Source organism: Canis lupus, chromosome 20 (assembly GCF_011100685.1).
Source record: "Canis lupus familiaris isolate Mischka breed German Shepherd chromosome 20, alternate assembly UU_Cfam_GSD_1.0, whole genome shotgun sequence".
In the NCBI taxonomy this organism is placed as follows: domain Eukaryota; kingdom Metazoa; phylum Chordata; class Mammalia; order Carnivora; family Canidae; genus Canis; species Canis lupus.
This window is the reverse complement of record NC_049241.1, coordinates 27,168,439-27,192,895: the sequence shown is the minus strand read 5'-3', so window position 1 is coordinate 27,192,895 and position 24,457 is coordinate 27,168,439. Positions and strand designations below refer to the sequence as shown.

General features: G+C 41.4%; 1 protein-coding gene across 10 annotated transcripts in view; it reads right to left on the bottom strand.

Moving 5' to 3' along the window:
• PRICKLE2 (prickle planar cell polarity protein 2) overlaps positions 1 to 24,457 on the bottom strand; it is a 322,311-nt gene that overhangs the window by 85,912 nt on the left and 211,942 nt on the right. For all 10 annotated transcript variants that reach the window (XM_038565922.1, XM_038565929.1, XM_038565923.1 and 7 more), the window contains one exon: positions 3,681 to 3,864. In XM_038565922.1, coding sequence (XP_038421850.1) covers positions 3,681 to 3,864 — 184 coding nt within the window. The remainder of the gene's footprint in view (positions 1 to 3,680; positions 3,865 to 24,457) is intronic.

Here is a 24,457-nt window from a genome sequence, read left to right as displayed (position 1 = left end):
TTGACCCTGTTACAAGGGAGCAGCTATTAAACTGGAGCTAGAACATGGTAGGTACTCAAACAAATGTCTGCTGATGTGAGTCAGAATTTTATGTTTTGATTGGGCCAGAATTTTTGCTGACAGATCCTTTAGGTTTCAACATCACTTTCATTCAGTGGTTCTCAACTGGGGTGCCCAACCTAACCCCCAGGATCACTGGGCACTGCCTGGAGAGAGGTTGGGTCACCTCAAAGTCTAGAGGAACAGGTGTTGTGTGCTTCTGGTATCTCATGAGTAGAAGACAAGGAAACTGCTAGTCATCCTACACTGCACAGGATAGCCCCAACAGCAAAGAATTATCCAGCCCAGAATTCCAATAGTGCTCAGGTACAGAAATCATGTTCACCATTTGCCTGCCTCTCTTTTCTTTTGTTTCAAAGATTTTATTTCTTTATTCATGAGAGACCCACACAGAGAGAGAGAGGCAGAGACACAGGCAGAGGGATAAACAGGCTTCCTGTGGGCAGCCCAATGCAGAACTCAACCCCAGGACCCCAGGACCACAATTTGAGCGAAAGGCAGACCCTCAACCACTGAACCACCCAGGTGGCCACCATTTGCTTGTCTCATGGCTTGTTAAAAATCCTCCAATTTTTTTTCTGAAGTACCATCTACTGTAAATTTATCACAATAACAGCTCTATAAGATGGGGCACATACTATAAACTGATTTGAAGACAAACTGGAGCTTTAAAGAAACTGGATGGGCAATTAGGACAGTTCAGGTACTGGAGGGCTTTCTGATGTCATAGAAACATCAGAAGTGAACAAAGGGGGGAGGATCGGAGCAACCTCACTCATGACTTTTTAGGCCAGTCATTAAGAATCACAGCATAAATGCTCTTCCTTTCTGGCATCATCTATTATATTTATCACTTTTCACATTACTTTAAGATGGTTGGGTTTTGCAGTAGTAGGTTTTTATGAAATTAAATGCCCCTATTCAAAAACACCTCCCTAAGTGGGAGGTGACTTCCGTGTGCATTATATTTAATTGAAGGCATTTCTCAGAAGAAATAGAATAATAAAGAGTATCACCTGAAAGTATATTACCAACCCCATGATCAGGGAGTAAAATGAAAGGTTTCTACCAGAAATGAAAGCACATTACTCTCAACCCTAACTGGTCTTTAGTATTTCGCCTGTGGCACAAAGCATTCAACTTTCATTGTAATTTCTCTTGATAGAAAAATGAAGTTTCTTAAATCAGAGACAACTAAACATGATATTAAACATCAGAATTTTTAGTGAAAGGCATTCAGGGTTTCAAATTTGTCTAATCTTAAAACATTCTACACAGCTTTTAAAAAATCTTTAAATCTATAAGTAGTTCCATAAGTAATAGATTTTAAAAGATCTCGTAATTTTAAAATTTGAACCCCATTTCTCTTATGCAGCATGATCCCTTCAAATACCTTTAAATACAGACTCCTATTTTATTAGGCAAATATACAGCCCTTCAAACAGCTTGAAGAGAGAGTCTCTCTCTAGAGAACAACTGCCCTTCCTAACCATCTGTGTCACATAGGTTTGAATAAATTCAGGGAATAGAGAAAACCATCCAAGGAATAGCAGAATTATAAGAGATGGGAATATCCTTTCAATGGACATAATTAAAACCATTTGTTTAATAGCATTAATTGTTTTCTGTCAAACAAATCAAAGAAAGTTGGTTTTTGTTTCCCCAAAACGTTCATTTTGGATGAGTCAAGCGGCCCTCAAAAACACTATCCGCATTCACTTTTGGAATTGTGAACTGAACCAAGACCCCAGCTTCTGCAACTGTCTGTTCTCTTAAGCCAACAGAAATTTTTCCCTGCATCTGAAAATCTCAGAATAATGTTTCATGGTCTTCTACATAAGCAGGAAACCCCAAATAGCTTAACTTCAGAATTTCAGGGGCCAGTTTTTAGTAGAAAGCAATGTGAACAAAAGAAAGATGGGTCTCTTAGAAGCTGCTGGAAATGAGGTTAGCAAGAAAATGAAACAAGCTCACAGATGTATCTAGGTGTGAAAACTCCATGCTCAAACACTGGCAGCAGAATGGTGATGTCAAACAAAGATATTCAGTCATCCACCACCTCTTTTGAGTGTTCAGACAAACTCAATCAAATACTCTCATTCTTCTGAAGCTTACTCTTTAATAATACCATCTTCACCAAAACAGAAGGAAATAAAGATATAACAACCTGCAAACTGAGAGAAAATGTTCTTATTTCTTGCAGCTAATATCTCAACACAGAACTCCCCAAATCCTCGTGGAGATTATTTTCTGAGAATGTTTTCTGTTCTATAACATTTTCTTCCTTAGAAGAATGAGAAAAGAGATCACAAAAAATGAAATGTCTTCAGAGCTTAGGAAGGTAACACAAAGTGGCTGGGTGACCTAGAGAGATCCAACTGCCTAGAATGAATGGCCAGCGCTCAGCTAACTGGCCAGCACCAATCCTTGCAGGGATGAGATGCCAGATCTTCAGTTCTTCAGACATCGATATGAATTTCTACATAAAAATTCCTAATTTTTAAGAATTAGTAACTAATTCAAAATTTTATTTTAATTTTTTTATTGGAGTTCAATTTGCCAACATATAGCATAACACCCAGTACTCATCCCGCCAAGTGCCCCCCTCAGTGCCCATCACCCAGTCACCCCAACCCCCTGCCCACCTCCCCCTAATTCAAAATTTTAAATAATACTTTTCTAGCTAAGCAAATCCTGCCTGTGTACTTGATTTCAGGTGCCAGTTTGTGCTCTCAAATACTAGAAGAAGAGAATGAGAAATGGCCAAAGGGATGTTACTGAGGGTCCATTCTTGAGTTGTTTGCAAATTCTTCAGCCTTGCCTAATCACAAAGAACATTTCCTGGAAGACTTATCATCCTGAAAGTTCCTGACATCAAAATTTTGGGGTATTTTAAGCTTCAAAACATTCTGTCAGCCATAGGGAAAGATCACTAGAGAAAGCCATCTTCTGTGTCACAAGGCAAAAATAGGGGTGGAGCTCTCCAGGACCATGAAAAGTGTCCAGCTTCTAAACCAACAGAAGGTTGGTGAAAGAGAAAACCCCAAGTATAGAAATACAAAGCGAAGAGTGTATATACTATTGAGAAAAATGCAGTGAAAGAAACAAAGTTCATCTAATCGAGCCAATAATACTTATGGCCTGTAGGTATTGCCAAATATTTCAGGAAATGCCAATGTCTTTCTTTGTAAAGCAAGGCTGAACTTAGAATTAAACACAGCATATATCACTGGGAGGAATAAGGCAAATCCTTATTTCCTCACTCTCCTTTAACAAAGAATCATTAAGACTATTGGCCAATGTAGCACTCCCTTTCCCTCTCCAAAAATCAAGTCTCCCTCCCTAATGTCTCAAAGCCAACATTTCTGAGAAGTTTCCATCTTCTGTTGACAGTGAATAATAGCAACCCAGAACAAATGAGCAATGGCCCACACAGGACTCAGTTTCTTTTCTCTTCTTCAGTACCCACTGGTGCCCCAGATGTCGCCAACCCGTGGAGCCCCAGCCACTTGTCTGAATCAGCAAAATGAACTCTTCCTTCTGAACTGGAATGAAGAAGGATGGGCAGGACAAAGAAAAACAGCCCAAACCACACTTGCCCTCCCCATCAAGAATGGTACCTGTTCAGGCTTCAGCCCCGGCGGGATCCAAGCGTACTCCTCCAAGGCACAGCCCGAGTCGTCATCTGATGTGGAGTTCCTCTGGAAGTCAAACATGAGTTTGCTGACAGTCTTCTCCATCTCTAGGGGCATCACTGTCACCATGTGCTCCTCCTGAGGGCACTTGCAGTGTAGGCAGATCTTCCTGCAAGCAGCAAAGGTAGGAGGTAAGAAGGAAGGTAAAAGAAACCATTGATCATCTGGCTGCCAGTCACCAGCCCTTGGATCCCAAACCATAAACACATTCCTTGGCAACTGGCTTTTGGCAAGAGCATCTAAAGCGGTACTCCACAGCATGCCTGTCTTCTTGAAGGTGTGGTGCTGCACATGTGGAAATGTCACGAAAGGTCAGAGGCCACCAGGTAAGCCTGATGAGAATATTTGAACATGGACTCCCACCTCTTCTTCTAAATCAATATCCCAAAAATCATGTCAAAATATCTTTTATTAGAGCACTGGATAGGGACCATGACTACAATTTTAACTAGAATAGTAATTAAATCGACATAATACATATGATGATCAGAAATATTACCAGGGGACTTAACAAATGCTGACAACATACCATTTGCATTTCCTAGAAGCTTAGGCGGTTTTATTTTATTTTTTAAGATCTTACTTATTTATTCATGAGAGACACTGAGAGAGCGGCAGAGACACAGGCAGAGGGAGAAGTAGGCTTCATCCAGGGAGCTGGATGTGGAACTCGAGCCTCAGTCTCCAGGATCACGCCCTGGGCTGAAGGTGGCGCTAAACCGCTGAGCCACCCGGGCTGCCCTGGAAGTTTTTTTTTTTTTTAATATTTTATTTATTTATTCACAAGAGACACAGAGAGACATGCAGGGAGGCTCCATGCAGGGAGCCTGATGTGGGACTCGATCCTGTGTCTCCAGGATCACGCCCTGGGCTGAAGGTGGCGCTAAACCACTGAGCGACCAGCTCTGGAAGGTTTTAAAGAGAACTGCCCGCGAGGTTTTCTTTAAGAAAAAGAGTAAGAATATATTTTCCCACCAAACAAATCTGGCCCTAAGATCTCATGGGAAAGACATTTTCACCTCTAGTAAATATCCCCATAGGTTTGAAATTCCAATCAGAAACCCAAATCTTTCCCACATTGGTTGTTTTTTTTTTTTTTTTAAATACAGTATAAGAGGATCATGCATGTGAATTATTTCAAAAGGTAGCAGCCAAAGATAAAATCTCTCCCCAAAGTTGAACATTTCTCTTTTAAGGTTACCATCTGTTCCCTTTTCCATGGCTACAAAAATGATGAAGCAGTAAAAAGGTTGATGTCAGCAGTACAAAAGCATTTCTAGCTTCTACCAATGAAAAAGAGAAGAAAAAGAAATCAAGGAGGAAAATTTTTAGAAAATGAGCTGTTCTACGTGGTACTCAGATCTTTATGATTAGTTTCAGTAGCATCTTATTGAGGCAATGAGAGGGTTCAGAATCCCCACATATGCCTAATTTTTTGACAACAGCTTTGTTAAGATAGAATTCCTGTACCATAAAGGTCATCATTTTAAAATGTACAAATCACTGGCTTTTAGACATTCACAGAGTTTAAAACTCTCACCACTATTTAATGGTAGAATGTTTTCATCATCCCAAAAGAAACCCAAGGCACGTTAGCAGTGACTTTCCACAATCCTCTCCCCTTCAACCCCAGGCCCTGACAACCACTTATCTGTTTTTTTTTTTCTTTTTTTTTTTTTGTCTCTATGTGGCTTTGCCTGTTCTAGAAAGGCATATGTATGGAATCATGCAATATGTAGTTTTTTGAAACTGGCTTCTTTTACAGAGTAGGATGTTTTCAAGATTAATTCATGTTGTAGCATGTGACAATCCTTCCTTCCTTTTTATTGCATTATAATATTCCAGAGAATGGATATATTACATTTTGTTCATCCATTCATCAGTTGGACATTTGGATTATTTCCACTATTTTTATTTTTGTGAATAATACTGCTCTAAATATTTATATACAAGTGTTTTTGTGTGAACACAGGTTTTCAATTTTCTTGAGTATATATCCAGGAGTAGAATTGCTAGGTCATATGGTAACCTTATGTTTAACATTTTGAGGAACTGTCAAACTGTTTTTCAGAAATAGCTGCACCGTTTTTATATTCCCACCATTAATGAATGACTGTTTTATTTTCTTTATATCCTTGCCACACTTGTTAATATCTTTCCATTGTTTCCATCCTAGTGGGTGTGGAGTGACATTGTGGTTTTGATTTGTACTTCATTAATAGCTAATGATACTGAGCATCTTTTTATTTTATTAAATACACTTCTTTTTATTAAATTTTTATTATTTTTATTAAATACACTTCTCTTTGGAGAAGTGTCCATCTTATTGTGGTTTTGATTTGTACTTCATTAATAGCTAATGATACTGAGCATCTTTTTATTTTATTAAATACACTTTTTTTAATTAAATTTTTATTATTTTTATTAAATACACTTCTCCTCTTTGGAGAAGTGTCCATTGAAAGTCTTAGTCCGGGCAGCCCTGGTGGCGCAGCGGTTTGGCGCCGCCTGCAGCCTGGGGTGTGATCCTGGAGACCCAGGATCGAGTCCCACGTCAGGCTCCCTGCATGGGGCCTGCTTCTCCCTCTGCCTCCCCCCCCCCCCCCGCCCCATCCCCGTGTGTCTCTATGAATAAATAAATAAAATCTTAAAAAAAAAAGTCTTAGTCCATTTTTAAAATTGTTGTCTTTTTCTTGTTGAATTATAAGCATTCTTTATATATATATATTTCTGAATATAAGTCCTTTATCAGAAATAAGATTTGTAAAAATATTCTCCCATTTTGTGGGTGGTCTTCACTTCTTTTTTTAATTGTATGAACACTTCCAAGTCTGTTTTTTTTTTTTTAAAAAACATAGGCCTTTGGGATTTTATTTTAATTAATTAACTAACTAATTTATCTATTTGTATTGGGGGGGGGCGGGCAGAGAAAGAAGAGAATCTTAAGCAGCATGGAGCCTGATTCAGAGTCTGATCTTACAACCCTGAGATCATGACCTGAGCCAAAATCAAGAGTCAGATACTTAACTGAACCACTCAGGCGCCCCTGGTTGCCACATTCTTGATATGACTACTGAAGCACCAAAGTTTCTTATTCTGATAAAGTCTTCTGCTATGCTTTGTGCTTTTGGTGTCACATCTAAGAAACCTTGTCTAACTCAAATTCATAAAGATTTACTCCTATGTTTTCATCTAAGATGTTTATGGCTTTAGCTCTTTTTAAAAAAATATTTTATTTATTTATTCATGAGAGACACAGGGAGAGAAAGAAAGAGAGAGGCAGAGACACAGGCAGAGGGAGAAGCAGGCTCCACGCAGGGAGCCTGATGTGGGACTTGATCCCGGGACTCCAGGATCACGCCCTGGGCTGAAGGCAGGCGCCAAACCGCTGAGCCACCCAAGGATCCCCGGCTTTAGCTCTTATATTTAGGTCTATATTCCATTTTGAATTGGTTTTCATGCATGGTGTAAGTTAGGAGTCCAACTTCATACTCATGTAGTTATTCAACTGTCTTAGCACCATTGGTTAAAAACTCGATTCTTTTTCCTTTGGGTTGTCTTGGTGTCTTTGTCAAAAATCAGTTGATCATAAATGTAAGAGTTTATTTTTGGATTTTCAGTTCTAGTCCATTGAGTTCTCTGTCTACCTTATGCCATTACCACTCTGTCTTCATTACTGTAGTTTTGCAGTAGGTTTTGAAATTGTGAATATGAGTTGTCCAGCTTTGTCCTTAAAAAAAATTGTGTTGGCTCTCTTAGGTCCCTGGCATTTGTATCATAAAATATGAATTTTGGATTAACTTGCCCGTTTTTTGCAAAAAATCTAGCTGGGATTCCAACAGGAATTGCACTGAATCTAGAGATCAATTTTGAGAATACTGCTATCTTAACAATATTAGATCTTCCAATTCATGAACGAAAGATGTCTTTCCATTTATTTCAGTCTATTTTAGTTTCTTTCAATGCTATTTTATGGTTTTCTGTCATGAGTCTTACATATTTTTTGTTAAGTTTATTCCCAAGTATTTTATTCTTTTAATGCTATTGTAAAATTGTTTGCTTAATTTCCTTTTCACATTGTTATGGTATAGAAACACCAAGAATGCTTGTACATTGATCTTCCATCATACGATCTTGTTGAACTAGTTTTTTTCAGTTTTAAGAGTATGGTGTATGTGTTTGTATTCCTTAGCATTTCCCATATGCAAGATCATGTCATCTACAAATGGAGATAGTTTTATTCTTTCTTTTCCAATTTGATACCTTTTATGTCTTTGTCTTGCCTTATTGCCCTGGCTACAACCTTCAGCACAACGGTCAACAGAAGTGGCAGTGGCAGATATCTTTGTCTTGTTCTTGATCTTAAGGAAAAACATCCAATCTTTCACCATCAAGTATTATTTAGCTCTAGGCTTTTTGTAGATGCCCTTTATCAAGTTGAAGAAGATTCTTTCTACGCTAGTTTGTTGAGTGTTTTTTTTTTTTTTTTAATGACAGAAGGGTATTGGGTTTTGTCAAATGTTTTTTCCAACTATTAAGATGATCAGTTGGTTTTTGTCCTCACTCTATTAATGTCTTATGCCTAACATTTGACACCAAAATGTACTCAAGAAACAAAATCAGTTTAGTTCAGCCAAGTCAGGCTTGTCAGATTCTCCCACTTCCTGCTTTTCATCAGATCGAAAATATACACAGACAGAATGCACACTTGGATCTGGTTTGCATCTCCAAACTCAAAGGGGTTTCTTCCAAACCTTGGCTGCTGCTTTTAAAAATAGTCAGAGCCCATTTTAACAGTAACTCTTTAATTAACCAGCTACTGTAAAGAAGTCAAGGGTGTTAGGAAGTGGTCAGGGATTTTCCTCTCCAGTTATTTTTATACCAGTTAATGACTTAAGAGAAAAAAAAAAAAAAACTCAGTGTGTTTTAGCAAGTTTAGGAAGCTCTTTGGTGACTTATGGTTTATACTAGAAAGTCATACTTTTCAAACAAAATGTAAAAGATTTTTTGCCAAACTCAGCCTCCAAAATATTGATCTGTGCAACTCATGTATTCGGCACTGCAGGGAAAAGTGCAATATTTAATGTTTGAAGGACATAATCTAACGAACTGAAGTCCCAGGAAAAGAAAAAAAGACAAGAAAATAACAAAATACAGAATACAGAACCAGATCCAGAATGAATCTCACTGAGTAGAACTATGAACAGAACAGAGAAAGGGGAGATGGCTAAGGGCCTATTTTGTCACTCAACAACCATCAAGTACCTACCATGTTCCAGGCACGCACTGCTCTTGTACCTGGGATACCTAACCAAAACAATGATCTCTGCCCTCCTGGGACCTGAGCAATCCACATAATGAATAATTTGGTCAAATAGCACATTAAAGATGCTAAGTGCTCAGGAATACAAGAAAGGTGAATCAGGATGAGGGTGATCTGAATTGCGAGGGTGCATACATGGGCAGAACACACAGCACTGGGCTTACGCATACCTTACACTCATGAGTTCAGATTTGTACACCAGTCCTCCAAGAAAGAAAATATTATCCCCACTTTCCAGAGAAGAAAGCAAAGGCCCAGAGGGATCAAGCAACATGTTCAAAGTAAACCCGAAATGGTGAGCGGAACAGAGACTCAAAATAGGATTTACGTGACCCCAAACCCCAACAATTAACTGCAGAAGGTGCACTTGACCCCAACCACAGAATACCCTTTTGCCCTTGAACAACAAACACATTCAGAAATATCAAAATCAAAGAGAAAGAAAAAGGAAAAAAGAAAACAAAATGTTAAATCAAAACCATGAGGACCTCATGTGTTTTCCCTGCTAGCTGCTTGCCTTCTACTTCTCATTGATAATTAACAGGCACTCCCGTGGAAAGGCATTTTTATTTGCAAAGAATTTTCAATCTTTGAGTGAGTCCATGACAGCCTTTGGAAAGACTAATCTAATAACCCCTGTTTACAAATGGGGAACCCAAGGCCCAGATGCTCAGAAAGGAGCAGAGGGTCAGAGATAGGCCATAAGGATTTCTCTTGATCCTCATGTCTCTCTCCCCCTCTTGGTAAAATGTACATAGCAACACCCAATGGCTCTGTCTTCCAACACACTGATTAAAGCTCTTCAGGGGTGTGTGGAGGAAATCTATGATTTGGCTTAAAAAAAAAAAAGACATTTATGAAAATAGAACCTGCTAGTATAGCAGGATTTCATTAAAAAAAAAAAAAAAAGGCCATATAAAGTGTGCATTGGTTTCATTCTGTCAGAGTTGACATGCTACCTGCACATAATTGGGTTTGTGAATGACAGGTTTCCAAGGAAGAAGGCAGGATTCCGAGCAGTGATCCCTCATTCCCCTTCCTTCCCTCCCTCTGCCCGGCAACCACCCTTGCAACCCTCCTAATCCAAAAGCTATTAATGTATTTGCTTCCACATCCAGAGGCCTCAATCTGCTCTTCCATGGAACACACAAGACTGGTGGGCAGCAGAGGCTCTCTTTTCTAACCATCTCACAGTATTCTGGTCATCTGGGCCCAGGGCCACACCATTTGGAGAATAACTAATTTATGCTAATTAATTTACCTACAGTGCTGTGAAAGGATTCATTATAAATAGGCTGGGTGCCTGTGTGTGTATGTGGAAGGGACTCATCTTGGAAATGTTGACACATTATTTACAACACTGATCTCAGAACCCAAATGTCTTGTTTTGTATGAGAAGTGATAGGATGAAGGGAAAAAGGGATCCTCCTTTATAATGTGATTCTGACAAGTTCGTTTCCTCAACTGCAGGATTCTAGATTCAGATGGCATTGCAAACATCATTAAGTCCTTTTTCAAAAAAAATGGCTTTCTCTCTTTCACCCCCCCCCCCTTCCTTTTTTAATGAGAGGAAAACATTTTTTGCAAAAGAACCCCTATGTGAAAACTCGATATATAAAACAGCTGCCCAGATTGATGTAAGGGGAGGAGGCCTAACCCCTCTCAAGCTCAACCTGCTTTCAAACTCCAGGCATTTTCATGGCCTTAAGATTTCAAGAATGTAAGTTTGGAAACAAGCATACTTCCCTTGACAGCTCAAGGTCATTCCTAGCACTTAGCAAAATATGAATTAGATGCTCAATATTCTGATAGATGATAGAAAGACCAAAAAAAGAGAGACTGTCAATGGCTTTTAAAAGACAAACAATTCCTAATCATGAAACTCTGCGTATAAATACTGATTCTAATCATGGGAAATTACATATCCGGTTGCCAAGACATTACATGGAGGTGCTTGGGGAGGCCTGGGATAAACTGGAGACTCAGATTTGATTGATCTGAGACCAGGCCCAGGAAGTGCATTTCTACCAGCATCTCCGATGCACAGTTAGAGGACACCTTCTGTTGCTGGCATTTCAGTTAGAAGGAACACCAGAGTCAGGGAATGGTCTGGAAACGTGTGTTCCACCAACACACCGGATGGACTCAGGAACTCTGGGCAGCACACATTTTTAAAACTGTTACAGGGAACCTACGGTGATCCCTCCTGACCACTGTGTCTTAGACTCTGAGGTCACTAAGCCCAACTGTCACTCAGCTGGGTACTGATCAGAGCATGGATGTAACAAAGTGCTAGAGAGAGGCAGTACCACATCAGCCACCAGAGGGGTGTCTCGCTGCCAGCCCTGCCATCTGTCCTTCCAGCCTTCCACCTTCCCTGTATTATGGGCTTCTCTGTCCCAAGTCCATAGCCAGATCAGGTTCAGGCCACTTTTATGCAAAGGTCAAAGGGTAGACTGCTTAAAGGGCAACTCAGCAGCATCACATACTAAGTGACTCATGAGGAACGTGCAACACTGGACACATGGGAATGTGGCAACATGGCAGCGCCTCAGGCTGCCGAGATCAGGTGTGGGAAAAAACACTTTTGTTAAGACAAAAGGGATAAAATAACCCAAATAGCAAAAAGCTATGTAACGGATGTGTCCTGGGTATTTAAATTCTTCCATGACTCCAGCTCACTGAAGGCAAAAAAATAACTTCTTTTATTCTTACTAAGAGGAAAAGGGGGAAACCTTTTACTGATTCCTTATCCTTAAAAAAAAAAAAAAAAAAGTAGCACACAGTTAATGTAGGAAAGAATCAGGAATTGCAGATAAGCAAGAGAAGAAATATTTCAAAACACCCACAATCCCAGGGATAATCACTGTTAAACAGAAACAGCTGCTGGTCCTCTTTTTCCTTCATGTTAAGAAACTGGAGACCAGATTTCATTCTATGTGCTCGCCATTAGCAAGTACCAAGAGACAAGACTGGCCTGGAATAACAAAGCGTGAGCCAGAACACCCACACACGTACACACAACACTCTCAGCAAATAGAAGAGCATTATTCAATCCAGATAAGTGGGTTTGTTCTGATCCAGTGCCCTGTAACAGGATTAGAGGACTTACGTAGCAGGGAAGATGCTGGCAATGTGGGGCCCACATATATATTTACGGGTATCACAGAGTTAAGTTAGGTCCGTCAGATAAAAAACATCTGAAAACCAGATTTCAACAGCTATCGACTTTCAATTTTCTGTGCAAGTGGGGAGAGATGGGGCATGGATAATTTAAAACCACTAAGCCTTGGCTGAGAATTGGGTCTTTGTACATCAGTCACATACTCTCAATGCTGTGGAAACTTCCATCACTTCAAACCACCTGGAGGATCCACCCTGGGCAAGATGGACTCAGGAAGAGCTAGGCAGGGGCCTTATTTTCGCAGTCTGCTCTGTCACCCAGTCTCCTTAAGTTTCTAATGAGAGCATCAACTTTTCACGTGCATGCAAAGTGCCAGCCTAAAATGAGGTGAATGTTGCTCTGGTTCACTGTCCTGTGGGGATACCTCCCCTGGGTGTTCCTAGGAGGTACATAAATGTGTGGGGTGAAAGAGTTTTTACTGGACTGCAGGCTTCCCGGAGGTCAACAAATGAAAAGACAGTGGATGCTATTAGCAGAAAAGTCATCACCATGCTGTGTTTCTAGTAAGCTGGTAAGAAATGGAAGTGGGGTCTGCCTGCCTAAAATAGGGCTGAGATAATCCTGTCGTGAATAAGGCAAAAAAAGCTATCAAATTTGAGCTCTCACAGGAACATCAGCTGCTTCCCTCTGAAACTGCACAGGTCACATGATTATAGAACCTACACATGAGGCTTCTGCTCCCACCTTTTACATCGTTCACAAAACACATGTGAAGGATCAGAATGGCAGAAAGGGAGGCAGGCAAGAAGAGATACATGAGTGGAGGCTGGCCTGTAATGAAGTGAGGATGTTCAGTTGGTGAAACTGCCCCCAAAGGAGCAAGGGCTTAACATGACAGCTCCAGGGCTTGGGCTCCTTCCTCTCCACTCCAACATGTGCTTTCTGACCGGAGGACACCAGGTAAGGGTGAACACGGTGGCTACATTTCTACTACTTGTGTCATTTCCCACATTTATGGAGGATGTATGATATTTGTGTGATCTTCACATAGTTCCTTTATTCATTCTCAGTTCTGTTGAGTTAGCATTTGAATCTACTACGCAGACACAAAAATTAAGGCTGTAAACTCATCTATGACTTCACCAAAATTGTACAGATTAGCACTTATGTCATCTGATTCTAAGATGAGGGATCTTTCTACCATCTTGTTGTAAATGGAGTGGCCAAATCTTCCTTCCTTCTTTTTTTCCATGTGTCCTTCTGTCCTACTATCCATTGGTCCATTCATCCATATCCATATCCATCCATCCATCCAACCTGCCCACCACCCAAGCAGATGACAGTGAATGAGCATCTATAGGACACAGGTACAGTATTAAGATGTTGGGCACAGAGCAGTGATAAAGACATACAACAGCTTTAACCTCATGGAGCTTTGACTCCAGTGGGGACGATAGACAATAGGCAGGTAGACAAATAGGGAAACCTCCCATTTGCAGATTTTGGTAAATGCAATGATGGAAATAAATAGGAAGATGAAGAAGAGAGGGACTGAGGATGGGTCAGGATAGGTCTTCCCGCTCCAGTGGCATCTGAGCTGTGATCAGAATATTGAATATGATATTCTCAGTTCTCTGAGAGAACCCAGGCAGCGAGATCTCCAGGCAGAGGAAAGCAAGCACAAAGGCCCTGAGGTGGGGAAGAGTGTGGCATGAAGCACTCTCAGGAGGTGGTCTGAGGCTTCCCTCCCCCATTACTATCTGCCTCCACGACAGTGACCAGAATGTATGAGCCACTGCCTGTCTCAAAACCCAAGCATAAAATGTGAAATTCAGGGGATAGCACCATCTGAGTGGGTGCCGTCAGCTCCTCTGTTCTTTTTCATCCCCTTCTTGAAATTCCTATGTTCCTTGTTCTTGATACCCAGATACCAGTGTATCCTGTTATTTGCAGTCTGGCTGGCTCCTTCACTCCCTCTTCCCAGCCACAATACTTTGTTTTCCCCTCTTTTTGGCAAGCACTCAGTCTGAATGAGGGGCCCAGGCATGAACCTTGACACTGGCCATGTCTAGAAGCAAGATTCCTATCTCTGTGAGAAAGGAAAAATGGTTTCCGAATAAACACAGAAGCTAAAGGGTGAGACCGTGACAGGGCCAGCTGGGTAGGAGGCTGGTGTGTGCTGAGAGCCAAGACCATGCTGCCTGGCTCCATCCAACTCCCTGCCCTCTGCCTGGGCTCCAGTGGCTCTGGCCATCTGCATCAAGAGGAGCTTCTCTCTCCCAGGCACTGCCAAAGTTGGTAGTGGATAATTTTCAGTGGCAGTGGTTTCCTCTCGTAATATGTCATTTCATATTTCCATGAGCAAATATACATGGCTCCTATTCTGAATTCACCTTGTAATTTCTGAGCAGTTGAAACATACCCCCTTTGAAAAATAAGCCTCCTGGATGACCTCTCTAAGAAAGACTTTTTTGAACCTCTCTTACCATACTTTGATTTAGGGGTATGATGTCTCAGTAACTGAGGGACAATGCCTTAGATTGGCTTTCCCCAGAATCAGATCCTCAGGAGGTATCTGAGTGTAAAGAATTGTGGGAGATGGTCTCCAAACAGTCCTGACAGGGAAATTGAAAAGGGACTTGGCAAAGGGAAGGATGCCAACATAAGGTGAGGTAATGTGCAGGCTGAAGCTTTGGACCATGGTGACCCATTTCAGTTGAGGAGCTATGGAAGATAGCTTGAAACACTCCTCAGAAATGTGTCACTGGAGAGTCAAAGAGGCAGAGGTGGTCACCCATCAATTACCAACTGGGTGAGGACTATTCCTGGGGTCCTGTCGCTTACCCGCAGGCAAGACAGGGAGTCTGCAGTTCCTACTACAGCAGGAACCATGGGTCACAGTAAACTGGGCTGGTGAGTGCCAAGGGGAAGATGAGAATACCAAAAATGTTTGCTGCAGGCAGCTTCATTTATTATACAATAATTCACTGAACATGTATGTACTATACATCCCAGGGGTTACTGTGAGGGATTAAAACAAAACAAAAAACAAAACAAAAAACAAAAAACAAAAAAAACCAAGAGTCCCTGTCTGACTAGGACACAAAGATATAGTCACAAAGAGCTAAACCACACATACCAAAGTGAAGGGTTGTTTGCGGGGATACAGAGGAGAATGTCCTTGTTTTGAGGAGGTAGATGCTGAAATAGGATCAGGTAAAGGATGATGTTTGTCATTTATTTTCACATGGTTAAGCTAGAATATTAATATATGTATGCATGTGTAGGGAGAGAGAGAGAGAGATACAACATGTAGCAAATGTGGCAAAATGTTAACAACAGAGAAATCTAGAAGAACGTATGGAAGTTCGGGGCACGTGGGTGGCTCAGTGGTTGAGCGTCCACCTTTGGCTCAAGTTGTGATCTTGGGGTCCTGGGATTGAGCCCCACATCAGGCCCCCCACAGGGAGCCTGCTTCCCTCTCCACCTATGTCTCTGCCTGTCTCTCTCTGTGTATCTCTCATGAATAAATGAAATCTTAAAAAAAAAAAAAAAAAAGGGAATTGGGCAGCCCAGGTGGCTCAGTGGTTTAGCACTGCCTTCAGCCCACGGTGTGATCCTGGAGACCCGGGATCGAGTCCCACGTCAGGCTTCCTGCATGGAGCCTGCTTCTCCCTCTGCCTGTGTCTCTGCCTCTCTCTCTCTCTGTCTATATTCTCATGAATAAATAAATAAATAAAATCTTAAAAAAAAAAAAGGAATGTATGGAAGTTCACTACACTATTCTTGAAACAATCATGTAATACTGCAGTTTCCCAAAATAATGTCTTAAAATAAACCAACTAGAAAGTCATTTCCTTTGCTATTAGAGGAGTTATTAACAGGAAACCTACCATGTGCCAGGCACTGTGCTACAGAGAGTTCTTGGTTATCAAGGAGTCAGGGAGGGCTCCTTTGAGGAAGCTGGACCTAAAGGTTGCCAAGTAGGAGGATACTAAGCAAAAAGAGAAGGAAGAAATATTCTCAACAGGTGAATAAAGGACATGGAGTTAGGAGAGAACAAGGTGTCATCAAGATACAGATAGGAGTCAAAGATGGCGACAAGAGGGCAGCTGGAGAATTATACATACAATCCATCTGAAGGAGTTTTGACTTCATTGTAAAAGCGTTCCCTGGCCAGTAAGGAATCTGCCTACCCAAACACACAGCTAGCTAATTCAGCATCATAATGAGTACACACAGTGAACCCTCAAAGGAGAAGAGCTTGGCCACGGATGGTGTCTCCATGGCAACACTGTTACCTGCATCACTGCATCCCCAAGAAAGGCTATGGGTATCTAGAGAAGCTCTGATTTCCTTAGCTGCCTCTCAGACCCACTGCCCCGTTAAGAATAAACCAAGGTAGACAGAACAGTTTTCCCAGTTTTTTCTGGGAAAAATTCTTCAACTTCATTTTGTCCCCAAACTATGATTTTATGACATGTATGTTTTGCTTCATTGGTCATTTAGCAGACCAAGTTCCAAGAGCACTTCCTTACCAGAGAAGTCCTTTAGGAGAAGTTTCTGAGGAAGTGACTACAAATAGAATTCTAACATTTGCCTCCAAACTTCATGGCAAAGCCTGGGAGATTCCACAAAATATCTTTTTGTTTGCCTTCTTCCATGCCATCTGCTGAACTACTTGTTTTATCTCTACTTCCCTTGTAGAAGAAAATGGCTAATCTCAGGAAGACAAGATCTAAGGCATTAAATATTGCCTAAGTACTTAAAGGCAGTATATAGTGCAGTGGATTAAGTAAGATCTTAGATTCTAGAGTCAAGCTGACTTGGTTTCAAATCCTAACTCCACCACTTTATTGGCTTGCTGCTAGGATCAGACAGTGAAAAAAAAAAAAAAATATATATATATATATACAGCATGCTTCACATAGCAAAACCTGACTATGTTGCTGGTATGTCACACCCTATGGTATGTGGAAGGATGGAAAATAAAGCAAACAAGTAAAAGTAGTCATGGTTCCTGTTCTCTAGAACTCAATCTAGACCGTACTAATGTATTCTACTTGGGATAGAAGATAGATCAATGGAAAACAGATGAGGAGCAAACAAGTTATTTCTATAAGTCTTTATTAAACACCCACTATATACTTAAAAGTGAGCTGTGCTGAGCAAGGTAACTTGATTATTTTCCTTACCAAAGGATTACTTATCTTTAGCATGCTTTTAGTATTTCAGGGTGACACAAATGACCTTCTTTTCTTACCAAAATACAATTGGCAGACACGTTACATGTTAAATTATTGACTTCTGGGGCGAATCAAGCACTTTAAAGCCTACCATGCAGTTTCAGTTGAGGTAAATCTTTGAATTACTTTTTTGAATCCTTACAATGTTAATGAAAATAGCAAGGGCTATTTTTGCCCTTTTAGAGATAAAGAAAGTGAAGTTCAGAGACACCAATTGCCATGGTTGGGAGTGTCTAGAACCCCAAATTCTTTTTTTTTCCCATGAGCAGGGGAAGTGAGGTCAGGTTGGCTCCATTTCTAGGGTATGATTTCTGTAACTTTTTTTTTTTTAAATGTATTTATTTATGATAGTCACAGAGAGAGAGAGAGAGAGAGAGGCAGAGACACAGGCAGAGGGAGAAGCAGGCTCCATGCACCGGGAGCCCGATGTGGGATTCGATCCCGGGTCTCCAGGATCGCGCCCTGGGCCAAAGGTAGGCGCCAAACCGCTGCGCCACCCAGGGATCCCTGTAACTTTTCTTTTTAAAATGTATTTATTTGAGTGAAAGAGAGAGAGACGAAACGTGAATGTGCTTGCACATGGAGAGGGAGGGAGACAGGGAGGGGGAGAGAATCTCTAGCAAACTCCCCACTGAACATGTAACCCAATGCAGGGCTCAATCTCGTGACTGTGAGACCATGACCTGACCTGAAATCAAGAGTCAGATGGTCAACTGATTGAGCCACCCAGGCACCCTCCGACTTTTCTTTTTTTAAGAAAATATTTTCTGATTGTATGCTAGGCTCTGTGCTAAGCACTTTCCACATTTCCTTCTTCAATCCTCAAAGCACAGTATGCAATGGAAATTACCATTATTATTCTCATTTTACAGATGGGAAAACCAAGGCTCAGAGCATTTCTGGAACTTACCCCAGCTCCCACAGCCAGGAGGTGATGAAAATGGGAATGCAAACTGAGATCTGTTGGACTCCAGAGCCCTTCACCCAACACCTGAATGCCTTTTTGATGCCCTTTCAGGCTGACGGCACCGGTCCCCTAATCCATGTAAAACAAGTTGTGCTTTTCTCCTTGTTCACATAGAGGCCCCCAAATCACTGGCAAGTCATAGGAAATTCTTAAGTGGCTGCTTATTAATAACATTTTCAGTTTATATTAGACTGCCTTTCATCCAGGGGAACTCAGCCAGCTCCATACACAGAGAACCACTGAAATCCAGCCATTTCTGGTATGGCTGTGGGCCAGCTGGCAACAGCATCCCTCAGGGGCTTGGCTTGTGGGGATTCTGGCAATGGTCACACCCTTCAAAACTTGACAGGGGCCCTTTAATATCCGCGCTGAAGGGCTTGAGGCAAAACCTTCCCAGAAATCCGTGTTCCTCAGTGAATGAGGCCAAAGGCTCAAGACAACCCCAGCAGATTTGGGAAACGAGAACATCAAGAAATTGGGTGTTTCCCAAATCCCAAAGCTGGAAGTAAAGCCCCCTCAATTCAGATCGAGTCAGACACAATAGGGAAAGACGTGATTTTCAGGAGAGACCTGGCTTCAGTCAAGTCCAAGGGAAAAAACAAAACAAAACAAATTTCTCAGGGTTTCCCACAGGAGGGCTAGGCAAAAAAAAAAAAAAAAAAAAAAAGGCAAGATGCTGACTTCCCTTCTATGGAAGCTGGATCTATGGAACGGTTTTTGTGGTTTTGTTCCGAGCCACAACTAGTTTCCTCATTCTGCAGCAGCAAGAGGACAGGGGGAAGCACATGGAAAGAAAATGACATTTCCTAGTTTCATGTTTTATTGGAAAGAAGCCCTCGATGAATTGAATTCACATGGTCTACAGGAAAACACTTAAAAATTTATTGTATTCAGATTTTGACAAGGTGATGCTTGAAGAACGTGTGCCCCCTGGACGTACCCTCCCCCCACCCCCAAAGCATGTTGGAAATAGCCATGCCCACACACTCTTGCCATAGTTGTTACAATGAACAACCATCCAGACAGTGGACTTCTTTGGTGTGTGGATCAGTGTTGGTCATTTCTTCATTGGCTCTTCACACTATTCCTGCCTTTACTCTCCTAGTCCAATTCACCACAACCTTCTGCCTGGGCTATTGTAACAGCCTGCTATTCTAATTCCCTGCTTCCAACCCTGCCCTTCTAGAACCTATTGTCCACCAGCTGTTTGTTTTTAAAACAAGGGTGATAACACTCCACTCTCCTACTTAAACTGCTCGTTCCCAATGCAATCAGAATGAAGTATACTCTCTTTAACCCTGGCTCACAAGATCCAATGTCATCTACCCTTTTTCCTCTTTCTCCAACTTCATTTTGTCCCACTCTGCACATCGTCTACTGTACTTCAGCCTCATTGACCTTTTGTTTTTCCTATGAACTTGCCAAGGCCATCCTTCTCTTAGGATCTTTGTAGCAACTCTTCCTCTGCCTGGAATAGCCTTCCTTCCCTGCGCTCTTTAGGAGCAGACCAGCCTACTCTTCACCATTCATGTCACTCACAGTCACCTTCACCAAGGACCCTCCAGAAAGTAGCCAACTTCCCCTTCTCATTCACTCGCTGTTTTATCATCCTTTGATGTTTTTTCTTAACACTTGTCATGCTCAGAAACTGTCTTGTCAATGTGTCCATTATGTTTTTCCCACTGTAATTAGTAACGTCTACAAAGTTAAGGAGCTTATCTTGTATCTAGAACAATAAGCATTCAATAGGTATAGTTCCTTAAAATTTTGAATCTTTCATGCCTAGCCCAGAATCTAGCTTGGCAGTTCTCAACCAGAAGTCTCCAAACCCTTGTGATCGTTGTGTATAATTTTATCTTCTTTATACTTATTTTTTGCATTAATTAAAAATGTACAGTTACAATAACGCCAGAAATGTAGAGTGTGAGTCTACTATCAACACGATCGGTAGTAGATCATCAAAACCATACCAAAGAAAGACTACATTTTTCCTGGATTAAATGAAAGTATGCAAAGAGTAAAGTATGGGCAGAGAAGAAAGCATTTAGGATGAGTGAGAATCAAATCATAACTAGGGTGAAATTTTATTCTGTTAAGTGTATTGTGAAATGTCAAGTTTTTAAAAGAGTGCCTTGAATATAGTGAGAGACGGAAAACTCCTGACCTAACCCAAAGCAAATATTCAAAACATCGTTAGAGTGTTAAATGAATACTAAAAAAGTCTCTGAAGGGCACCTGGGTGGCTCAGTAGTTGAGTGTCTGCGTTTGGCTCAGGTTGTGATACCAGGGTCCTGGGATTGAGTCCCATATCAGGCTGCCCGCAAGGAGCCTGCTTCCCCCTCTGCCTCTGTCTCTGACTCTGACTCCCTCTGTGTCTCTCATGAATAAATAAATAATAAAAAAATTTTTTTTAAACCCCAAAGTCTCTGAAACACATAAGAAACAAAGACTGCCATGGCCTTGGCACCTGAAACTGCAGACCTTGATTTACTCATCTGTAAAATGAAAGAGATCCAGGTAATTCCCCTTCTAGTTCCACGGAGCTTAACATTAGCTCCCGGGTAGCCACACAGAAAAGTGGTGTGCTTCCTTTCACAGAATAGGTGGATAGGTTTTCCCAGTCAAGTCGCCTTTAGATACTTTCCTGGACAAGGTTACAACAATCTAACAGTCAGTTTAGCATTTCTTATGAGTCACTTTACATCTTTAGGAATCTGATGAAGACTCAGATCCTCTCCCTTTAAAAACAAAAATACATCCTCCTGCCAAAATAACCCTTACATATACACATTCACAGAAATAGAGATTGCATTTAATTTCAAAAAGTTCAGCAATCTTTGCTGGTCCTTTGGTGCTCCTGGATTCCAAGTTAAAAACACCTGGTTTCAAGAACCAGTTGTAATAGGCCTTCTCTGCCATTCCCTGTAGGGCCAGAAACAGTGCCTTGCATTTTGCAGATGCTCTATTTCTCACTCTCTTTTAAAAATTCAAAATAGCAAATGATATCATAGTTACCACTAAGGAAGCTGAACCTTAGCAACTCAGTGGTATGGAATTCAAATCAATCTTTAAGTGCGGTGAAGGCAAACCACCATGGTGTCCAGGAAGCGGGTCAGGCAGCTGAACTGACACTAGGAGGGGAAGGCAGGTTTATGCCAGTCTGATCAGTGGAGTCGTGTGCCTAGATTACTTTTCACCCACTCACCTTTCAGAAGGCATTCTAGCAGGAACCTGAGCTCACAGGGTTGGGAGGAATATGTGAAGCCTTTGCTTTGCATTTCCACATCACTTCATAATGAGGCAGGTGTGTCAGAATGTCCTAACTGGACAGAAAGCGTGAGAGATGGGGTGGGGCAGGGTGTTCATTCACTGTTCTGGCTGGTGGCAAGCATCCAGTCTAGACAGGCTTCCCAGGTGACTTCTGACATGATGAACTCAAATGCAAGGAGTAAATGTAAGCAGTCATTTAAACCAACTCCTGAATTTTGCTAGATAAACGGTCAGGGGAGGGCTTTAGCCAAGCGCTGTGTGGTTGTTGGGCCAAAAGCAGCCATTCCCTATGCAGTGGCCACCTACCCAATGGCTGAATCACCCAGTGGATGTCTACCGAAAGCAGGTCATTGTAAAGTGGGTATTCCTCCGGGAGCATCGTAGCAGGAAAGCTGGATGAAGACTACATTCACCAGTGATGAAAAGTGGCAGGAATCTTAACAATGCTCACCAAATTAATCAGAACAACAGGATGCATAACCCAGAAAAAGAAGAAAAACTCTATTAAAACTTCAGTTTACTAAAAATTCAACTAACTCAAAACTTCCAATAGGCCTGCAGGTTGTCCACTTTGGGGAGGGAAGAACAAAATGTGGAGCAAGTGGAAAACATAATTTCTTTTTCACACGTCTAAGCAATTAGGTGTTAAATACATATTTACCACATTGAAAAGAGTATCAGCTTTCAGGGAGTTTTTAAGGGTAGACATTGCATGTAGGTTAAATTTCTTGAGCCAACTGCAACTGATGGGTACAGGCTGCCTGGTGTGCTGTGTTGAGAAAGATTCCAAGATTCTGTTGGGGTGTGATGAAAAGATTGTAGGCTTTCATCAGTGAGGTCTGCAACAGACAAGGGAGACTGGGGCCTGGTGATGCAGGTGCTAGCTAAGCGCCACACTAACTACAGTCATGAGGCTTCTAAGAATGGAGTTCATACATGGGTACACATTCACATAAGAATAATTTTCCCACCTGAAGAAGACTGCCTCTACCAGTCAGATAGAAGCTTTTGGAGAATAACAAGGAGCAGTGGGGGAAGAAAGTAGATAGCTGCTTGTCTTACCAGATCACAGCCTGATGTCCAGCAAGGTGACAGATATCAAATTCAGAGGATGTTTGCAATCAACCTCTTATGCCTTCCACTTGAAGGACAAATTCACTGGGAATTCACGTTCAGGATAATAATTCACATGGCTGCCATGTCCTAAATGGGTATGCAGTTAGATAACCCTGCTCTTTCTACCAAGGCAGAAAAGCGATTGGGTATATTTTCCAAATTGGCAAAAATAAGATAGGAAACTAACTTGGATTTAACTCCAAACAACGAAAACCTCAGTTAGCCAGAACCTCCATTCCTCTGAGGTAACACCTTTTTTGGAGGGCTAGCTGAACTACGGAGATGCCACGGCAAACACCTGTGCTCTTCAAAACTTCACAGAGCATCTGACTTTATATAAATTGGAATACGTTTTACTTAAGACAAATACAACTACATCTGGAAAACACCTCATCCACTGCTTATAATTTCGGGTGTTCTAAATATTTAGGTGAACGTACCATAGAAATAAATACCTTCATTTCTATAGTACATTCACCTAATGAACTTATTTATTTCTGTGGTATGTTTATGTAACACACACATACATACAAGTAAGTCCCTAGATCTTTCCCATCTATCATCGCCAGGCACCACCCAGGTGCCCCATCTCTACAAGTTGTGAAGGCTCTAGAGTCAGATGGTAGAAACTCAAATCCCAGCTTACCCATTTATTAGTTGTGGACCTTGGGCAAGTTATTTAACCTCTTCCTGCCTAGCTTCTGTAGAATACAGATGATAACAGACTGTACCTCATAAGGTTATCATGAGTATGAAATAAGATACAGCACACACCAGAGTGAGCACAATGCCTGGCACATGAATATGCCATCATTAAACACTAGTTATTAATTATTTTTATAACTCTGTAGGAGAAACTCTATAAGAGCTAAGTGATTTCTTTGAGGTTTGCTCAGATAAGGAATGATATCATTGGGATTAGAACCTAGGATGTCTGAATTTAGTTAAATTTTCTTTCCTCTATGCCTAGTAGAAAGGTGGCTAAGAAAGAACAGCATTGGCATCCATCAGGGAGCATGTTCAAAATGCTGAGTCTGAATTTTAGCAGCACCCCAAGGTGTATACACATTCAACTGGAGCAGCCTTTCTCTCTGCACTCTGCAGGATGCTTGCATATGCAACAGCCCCAGAGGGCTTCTAAGAGTGAATGAGCAGCGCCAGGGCGGGTGAGATACATGCACCCCCTCTTCACTAGTGTGAGACATCCAAAGGTCAGATGTTTCTCCAGGAAGCGCCGAGTCATTCTCTGGAGAGCTACTGCTTCTCATCTTGCAGCACATAGTCACAACACAGAGGGGTCAGGTCCTGATATAAAACCTGACCTTTTAGTTCTCTGCGCCAGAGCAGCCGATGCTGCAAATCACATGTATCCACTGACAAGGCTGAGCTCATTCTCAAAGTTCACACTCATCAAGGTCAGTGCTGAAAGAGAACTTATAGATTATTTGATTCAGGATCTTCATTTTATTTGATTTTTTAAAAAAAGATTTTATTTATTTGAGAGAGAGTGAGTGAGGGGGAGAGGAGGAGGAGGGGAGAGAGAGAGAGAGAGAGAGAGAGAGAGAACGAGAACACACGCACAAATGAATGGGGGGGAAGGAGCAAGGTGAGAGGGAGAAGCAGGCTCCCCACTGAGCAGGGAGCCCAATGCAGGGC